The sequence below is a fragment of the Antrostomus carolinensis genome, unplaced genomic scaffold (genome assembly GCF_000700745.2).
Source record: "Antrostomus carolinensis isolate BGI_N321 unplaced genomic scaffold, ASM70074v2 scaffold22100, whole genome shotgun sequence".
Lineage (NCBI taxonomy): Eukaryota > Metazoa > Chordata > Aves > Caprimulgiformes > Caprimulgidae > Antrostomus > Antrostomus carolinensis.
In genome coordinates this window covers 13679-21880 of record NW_010286732.1, presented here as the reverse complement: position 1 = coordinate 21880, position 8202 = coordinate 13679, and the positions used below count along the sequence as shown (strand labels likewise).

The window sequence follows — 8202 nt, the reverse complement described above, 5'->3', positions numbered from 1 at the left end:
CGTGTAGGATCTGTATGTGCCTTACCACGAGACTGTGTGGATGTAAAGGTTGAAACTTATGCTTGGACTCAAAAGCTTTTTTTCCTCTTCACAAATATCCTGAATAGTTCTGTCTATCCATTACTCAAATATTTAAGCACTTCCTTTCTTTCTTGAATACAGGCTCTGATGAGAATTCTTGTTTCATCTCCTTACCACTATAATTCTTTTAAATCTAATAATTAAAGATTTTCCATATAAATTTATGTACAAAGGAGAGATGATACTAAGGCATTGCTGGTTATGTGTCATCGTAAAAGTAGAATGATTGTACAGCACCTTCATACCCACTTCTGGTTTTGGGTAGTTGTAAAAAGTACTGGAATCAACAGCATTTTGAAGACATCGGCCTGAGAAACAGTTTAACATGGATTAATTGATTTGCCTTGTCCCAAGTGGTTAAGTGAAAAAGTTAAGGAAAGTAGACAGCACTTGTTTTATTAGTTATTGGCACTTCTTGTAATCAAAGACAAGACACACCCAAGTTTGACAGGTTCTGTATTTATATATAGAATTCTTACAGCATCTATTCTGTTGGTATTTAGAGATTTATAGTGCCTTCCTCAAGATAATTATTAAGGAATACCTTGATCTTCATAATCAAGCAGATACAGTTTTGAATAGAGTTATTTGTAGTTTAACCTTTTATCTTCGAGAGCTTGAAATGGGGCTACATTGAAGAAAAAGAGTATAAATTAGCTTTCATAGCAGCTTCTGCAGATTTTAAAATGCCTTGAAAGCTTAATTAATATTTATTAAAAACTTTCCATTTATGATATTGGCAGCAATGGAAGTACACTAAATTTTAAATTAAAAGATCACATTGTGGCACTGTTCAGGTTTTCCAACAATGTGTTTTATGCTTGTTCTGCCAAGAATTCTGTGAATATATTCTAACCAGCCCAGGCACAGTCCCATGCACAGGACACCCCTAAGGAAATCATTCTTTCTGGGAGCAGATGACATCCACAGAAGATGAGGTGTATAAAGCCATGACTGCATCAGAACTGTGTTCACAGAATGATAGGGGTTGGAAGGGACCTCAGGAGATCATCTAGTCCAACCCCCCTGCTAAAGCAGGTTCTCTACAACAGGTTGCACAGGAAAGTGTCCAGGCAGGTTTTGAACATCTCCAGCGATGGAGACTCCACAACCTCTCTGGGCAGCTTATTCCAGTGCTCTGTCACCCTCACAGTAAAGAAGTTTGTATGGAACTTCTTGTGTTCCAGTTTTTGCCCATTGCCCCTTGTCCTGTCACCAGCCACCACCAAAAAAAGCCCAGCCCCATCCATTTGGCCCCCACATTTCAGATATTTATAGACATTGATAAGATCCCCTCTCAGTCTCCTCTTCTCCAGGCTGAAGAGTCCCAGTTCTCTCAAACTTGCCTTATACAGGAGATGCTCCAGGCCCCTCATCATCTTTGTGCCCCTTCACTGGACTCTCTCCAGAAGATCCCTGTCCCTCTTGAACTGGGGAGCCCAGAACTGGACACAGTACTCCAGATGTGGCCTCACCAGGCAGAGTAGAGGGGGAGGAGAACCTCGCTTGACCTGCTGGCCATACTCTTTTTAATGCATCCCAGGATACTGTTGGCCTTCTTGGCCACAAGGGCACAGTGCTGGCTCATGGTGCTGTCCACCAGCACACCCAGGTCCTTTTCCTCAGAGCTCCTTTCCAGCAGGTCAACCCCCAATCTGTACTCATTCACTGAAACCAATGGCTTTGGCCCCCAACCTCGGGGCTCTGTTCCAGAAGGCACCTTGGTAGTTTTGTTAGTGTTCTCTCTAGAGTAATACTGCTTGGATTGCTGTCGAAGTCAGAACTAAGTGGGACATTCCTGTGATCAGAATGAAAAGGTTTTGTGCCAAATTCAGCTCCTTGTTCGTTAATTTTGTTTCTTTTAATGGGAAGAGGAAAATTATGCTTGTCATTGAAAGGATTGTTGCTTATGAACATTACTATTCCAAAGATTTTATTCAGGTGACTCGGAATATAAAGGATTACAGATTTCTGGAGCTTCTAATAATCCAAGTAAAATTGTTGCTGAACTCTTCAAAGAGGCAAAAGAGCATGGAGCTGTCCCGTTAGATGAAGCCTCAAGAGCATCTGGTGATTTCAGTAAAGCTAAGGTAAAAGTTGAAAGGTATTTTGATCTCTGTGTACATCAGTCTCTCTGAAACTCGTCTAACCACATAAGAGCAAATGTGCCTTTTTGTGGTTTGTGAATAGCAGAGGATTTAATCAAGAGTTGTGTATTATCTGTGCTCAAATAGCTTGCTCTAGAAAATAAAGCAGGGAGAAAGCATACAGTTCTAGGGGGAATCATTAGAAATCAACCTGAACTGGAATTACTTGCTTTATTTTTAATTAAAATAGATGGAAAAAAAATCAACTGCAGTTGCATCCCAATCAAAATCTCTTATCTGTTGAATTACTAATGACTGAAAAATTCTACAGATTAGAAATGGAAGTGCATCACATAAAACCTGCTTACCCTGATTATGGTTACTAGGTATAATTTTCCGCTTGGAAAGTATACAAGTTAGAACAGTGTATTTCCTTTTTATCACAAAACACAGCTTGCTAGTGCTTTTATTTGCACCTAAAGGTAATAGTTTTAATAAATTGTTTCACATATTTATTTCAACAAGCTTTTCTATATTTTTTTTTTCCAGTCATTTTCTGGTGGTGGATATAGATTGGGTGACTCATCACAAAAGCACTCTGAATACATATATGGGGAAAATCAAGATGTAAGTAAAATTCCTAATAGCAGGAAACAGAATCTCCAACAGATGTCTGCTTAACCCTGTTTACAGCTTGAAATGCCAGTATTATTGTAGCTGTATCTGTGAGGAAAGAGTAATATTTGAATAATAGATATGTGTTAAGTAGAAATTGTTAAAGTGAAAGTGTTCACAGATGACAGATGTTCATTGGATACCCCCAAGGCCTCCATTATGGAATTTTCTGATGTAAATTACTTTGAAATTCTTAGCAAACATTCCTTTTGGTTGCTTTGCTACAGCTGTTGTTCTGCATTCTCCTAGCTATGCTAGCATTTTAATCCTCTTAGGTTAGGAACTGTTTCTTGTTGTGGCTTGCAAAGTAGCTAATCTCACACTGGAGAGCTTGGATGTATTCTAGGAATGGTGAAGCAGAAGGCTAGAGGCTTTGGAAAATTGTCTGGTCTTTCTTTCCTCTCTCTTAAAAGGGAAGTGAGGGAGGGGTAGGGGAAACAATATTCTCTATGCTTTGCCATTCCTGTGAATGTATAAAGCACATGTTAAGCTTATCTAGGAACAAAATCAAGAAATGACTGAGGCCAAAGGATGTGGTTCAGGCTGGGGAGCGCTGTTATATCACACCAGGAGCTGCTGCCTTCTACTGTCTTAAGTAATCCTTCTACCCTCTAAGCTATGGCCAGCTGTACTGAGCCGCAAGCCTGTTGCAGTGCAGTTACCGTATCTGGGAGCAGGGCTGGTTTTCGAAGGGAAGGCCAGTTTTACTGGCTGGGGAAGCCTCGTTGTGCTGGACTGCAAGGCATTTGTTGCAGGGAAGAGAAGTGCAGTCTCTGAAGGTGTGTCGTGGTTTAACCCCAGCCAGCAACTAAGCACCACACAGCTGCTTTCCCACTCGCCCCCAGTGGGATGGAGGAGAGAATTGAAAGCGTAAAAGTGAGAAAACTTGTGGATTAAGATAAAGGCAGTTTAATAGGTAAAGCAAAACAAGGAATTCATTCACTACGTGATTCACAGGCAGGTGTTCAGCCATCTCCAGGAAAGCAGGGCTCCAATATTCATAACGGTTACTTGGGAAGACAAATGCCATCACTCTGAATGTCCCCCTCTTCTTTCTTCTTCCCCCACCTTTATATGCTGAGCATGATGTCATATGGTATGGAATATCCCTTTGGTCAGTTGGGGCCAGCTGTGTCCCTTCCCAACTTCTTGTGCACCCCCAGCCTCCTCGCTGGTGGGGTGGTGCGAGAAGCAGAAAAGGCCTTGACTCTGTGTAAGCACTGCTCAGCAGTAATGAAAATATCTCTGCATTATCAGTGCTGTTTCCAGCACAAATCCAAAACACAACCCCATACCAGCTGCTATGATGAAATTTAATTCTATTCCAGCCAAAGCCAGCACAAGGTGAAAGGCTCTGGCTGGAGGTACAGGCAGGCAGCAAAATAAGAAGGGAGCGAAGGAAGCTGCTTTTCACAATTCTCAGCACTTGAACTGAATGAAGCTGGTATCAACTTTATTGGAGCTCAGCATGTAATAATTTGAGGAAAGAACAGTTTTTGCTGTAACTGATGTATAAGCAGGAATTTGTAGTTTTATGGATTTATTTCTTAATTTATCAACAAGAAATGTTTACTACTTTTTAAAAGTAGTTGAAACACTGTGGGGATCACTAGGCAGTCACTGTATATCATATGTTATGGGTAGCAGATTGAGGAGATTCTTTTTCCCCAAGGGTGAAAGTGGTCTGGAAGTAGGTAGTAATGTATAACTATGATTTGCTTTTTTTTTTTTTAAAGGATTCTAACAGTGATCATTCCAGTGCAGTGCTCTGTTCTTCTTTTGTCATTTGCATTCTTATTTGTGGTCTGCTACAAAATCTGTTAAGTATAGGTCAAAGATTCTATAACTGATCTGTAGGAAATTGAAATACCTTATTTGTCTATCTTGATTTTTTTGTTTGTTTGTTTCACTGTTTTTGCTTCACAGGTTCAAATTTTGCTGAAACTATGGAGGAATGGCTTCAGTTTAGATGATGGCGAGTTGAGATCCTATTCAGACCCAACAAACGCTCAGTTTCTTGAGTCTGTTAAAAGAGGGTAAGTTAAAATGGCATTTTTTTTGAGGTATATCTTTTAAGTCAAGTGGAGGAAAATGCTTTCTCCACATGTTTATAATTATTAGCTCAAGGCTGCTTCTCTGCCTGGACCCATAAAATGTGTTCTATATTTGTCATCAGGTGCATGGGACGCTAAAAAATTTGGAACACTTTGGTTCCTTCTGGGGGTTTAATGCTGAATGCTACTTGCTACAGGCAGCTGTGAGTTTCACGTGTTTTGTTAGCACATTCTAGGTTTTGACTGTCTGTAGGTCCTAGGTTTTGATTGTCAGATCACTGGGTTTTTTTCCTTATTTTTAGTTTTTAATTTCATCTATTGTTTTGGGATTAAATAAATTCATAAAACAACTGGACATCTATGACTTAAAGTAAACATACTAATAATGTCTACTCATACTGGACTGTGTAAGGTTTTTGTGTAGTTTTGTATTGCAGTTCAGAACATAATTGGGAAACTTATTTTTGTAATTAAGGGAAATTCCTGTGGAACTGCAGCGACTTGTTCATGGCGGCCAGGTTAATTTGGATATGGAAGACCACCAGGAACAGGAATATGTGAAGCCTAGACTGCGATTCAAAGCTTTCAGTGGAGAAGGGCAAAAACTTGGAAGGTACAAAACACTAGGTTTTCTGTTTTGTGTTCATCTGCTATTTCAAGTGTATTAAATCAATTAGGAGACCATTGGAGAAGCTAATCAGGTGACAAAAGCAACATGAAATCATTCTGTGCAACAAGTCTAAGCCCTGATTTCACAGAGTCACAGTAACCATGGAAATTTATATATAAACTTAAAAAAAAGTTAAGTCTTAGTCCTATTGGATTTTTCTACCTGTTCTTGCATATAATTTTGCCTATCATTTTTTTTTTTTCACTTCAGCCACATTTAAAATGGGAGCAAAGGAAGCTGCAAGGTGATTAGTACTCTACAAACTTAATGAGAAAAATTTATCTGGATAGAGGAAGCAGACTCAAATAATTATTCTCTATTTAGTGAGGAACAGGCAGAACTTAAGTCATAATGTGGTCCTGGCTGGTAAGGACATACTCTGCTCTGGATTAGCTGCAGTACATGGTGTCTTTTACTGCTGGGATCATCACAAAGGGAATAGGAGATGCCATTGCAACAGTACAACTGATGCTTGACTTAATGCAGATGGAAAGTGTTTTTGGATGGGAGCAACTCATCTATTTTTTCTGAAATGAAGTGCCAGAAATACTGGCCTGAAATATAACCTTGTGAAAAATCACTCATTATAAGTTATACAAGGCAAGTCTGTTAGCTTTAAGAAAGAAATAATTTGATACGCTAACTTTTTAAAAATTTCATCTGAGATAAATGAGCAATAAGTTATATCAAAATCTCTCAACTTTTTCTAAGGTTTTATTTAAACCTCAAATGATGCTGCAAAAAACTATAGTAGGAGCTGTTTTTTTTAAAAAACAACCAACCAGACAAATTGTACGTGCTTGCATAGATGAACTAATACTGCAAACCCTGGATTGGGAGAGAGGAGGGACTCAGTTTTTAACCTCAGACTGGACCTCCCAGTTCCTCCAATTCTAGTGTCATCTCTACCTACAGTATAAAACTCATAAATGGAGTAAAAAAAGCTGAAATTTAATGATTTAGAAAAGCTTATGCTTCGTTCTGTTTCATTTGCTGTCCCAGCACAAGAGTAGGCTGATGCTGTTAAAGCTGATGCTGTTAAAGCTTTGTGACATGTATAAGTCAATTGAACTGGTACATAATGTGCCAAAATTAATTCCCGTGACTGAACGTTTCAGACTACTTTGTCCAAAAATGTGTATTCTCTGTTCATCTTGAGTCAGTCAGTAAGAGAAAACAGTAGTGTGACCTCAACTCTGCCAGTCATCAGCTTTTTCACATAACAATTGTAGGCTTTGTAGCATCTTTTCCAGCTGACTTGATACTAGCAGTTGAATTGTAAAGACTTCTAGGTTTCTGTTCATGATTGCATGTATCCATGTGATATGTTTAGTTGCCAAAAAAGGGTATTACTGGTGTGCTTCTGCAAGTAGTTTAATTGAATAAATGATTCTTAGCTGTGTGAAGTCTATATTTCATCTTTTTAAAACGGAGGAAGTGTGCTCAGTGAAACTGAAAAGGTGGTAAACTCTGGTAGGAGTGGCATAGGGAGCAATTGTGTATAGTAACAACTTCACCTATGGACTTGCTCAGACTATTAAAGTAAATGGGGAAGACAGAAGGTTCTGTATGTAAGAAAATGTGCACACCTGTTGTGTGGCATGTTTGTTTGTTTTGGTAGCCTATGAAGTCTCAGGTATGTAAGCAATGAAAGGATTGACCAAATTGCTATCTCCAATCAGATTTATATAACTTTTATACTAAATGTAAAAAATTCCAAGCTCACTGTGATGATATCAATTACCTGTCAGTATCATTTGTGCTCTAAAAGGGTGGGAGATGCCCAGAATCATAAAATAGTGCTCCTGAAAGCAATTACTAAAGCAGTTTGGGTCAGTTTAATGCAGTATAATGGTGCATGATTATTTTTTAATATAGTCTATGAGGTATGATATATAAATCTTAGTATCATTTCATGCTCTGTAAGCATAGACAAAGATGTTTTTGTTTGCACTTGATAACCTATTTAAAATCATGCAAATATAATGATATGCACAGTTATAAGAAAAATAAATATGTAATGGTGCAGTCATTGACAAGAAACTACAAAAGCGCTGTGTATCTATTTAAAAGCTGTATTTATGATTAGTTCAGATAACTTTGAGAGGGTTTTCATTGCTCATTTGTACTAGCTGTACAAGGTAGTCACCCAATGAAAAAGACAACTGTAATGTTACTCAGTTCTGTTTGACTCTGTTAATAACATCTGTTTTTTTCCAATCCTTTAGTCTTACACCTGAAATAGTCAGCACACCTTCTTCCCCAGAGGAGGAGGAGAAATCCATTCTTAATGCTCCTGTTCTGATTGATGATTCCATGCCAGCAACTAAAATTCAGATTAGGTTAGCAGACGGAAGCCGATTAATACAAAGATTTAATCAAACACACAGGTAAATTCATTTTGCACCAATGCAGGTAACCATAACTATTTTGATAAGTTTGTGTTTTGTCATTAAATGAATATTAAGAAGCCATAAAAAAGAGGAAAAATACAGCTCCACTGAAATTTTGCAGCTCTGTTATTTTCATAACATAGATGTACTGTTAAATTGACTGTGAAAGCAAAATTCTGTAACTGGAAACACAAGATATGTGGTAACTGCAAAGTCACAGACTTTCATGACCAGTTACATCC

The 8202-nt window shown here is 38.4% G+C and overlaps 1 protein-coding gene across 1 annotated transcript in view; it reads left to right on the top strand.

The window, feature by feature from the left end:
- The window catches only part of UBXN2B (UBX domain protein 2B), a gene marked incomplete at its 5' end in the record, with an annotated part of 13299 nt that overhangs the window by 2880 nt on the left and 2217 nt on the right, over nucleotides 1-8202 (top strand). Inside the window, 5 exons of the mRNA XM_010177193.2 lie at nucleotides 2012-2171; nucleotides 2718-2795; nucleotides 4770-4879; nucleotides 5373-5510; nucleotides 7796-7957. Of these exons, the coding sequence (XP_010175495.1) occupies nucleotides 2012-2171; nucleotides 2718-2795; nucleotides 4770-4879; nucleotides 5373-5510; nucleotides 7796-7957 (648 nt within the window). The remainder of the gene's footprint in view (nucleotides 1-2011; nucleotides 2172-2717; nucleotides 2796-4769; nucleotides 4880-5372; nucleotides 5511-7795; nucleotides 7958-8202) is intronic.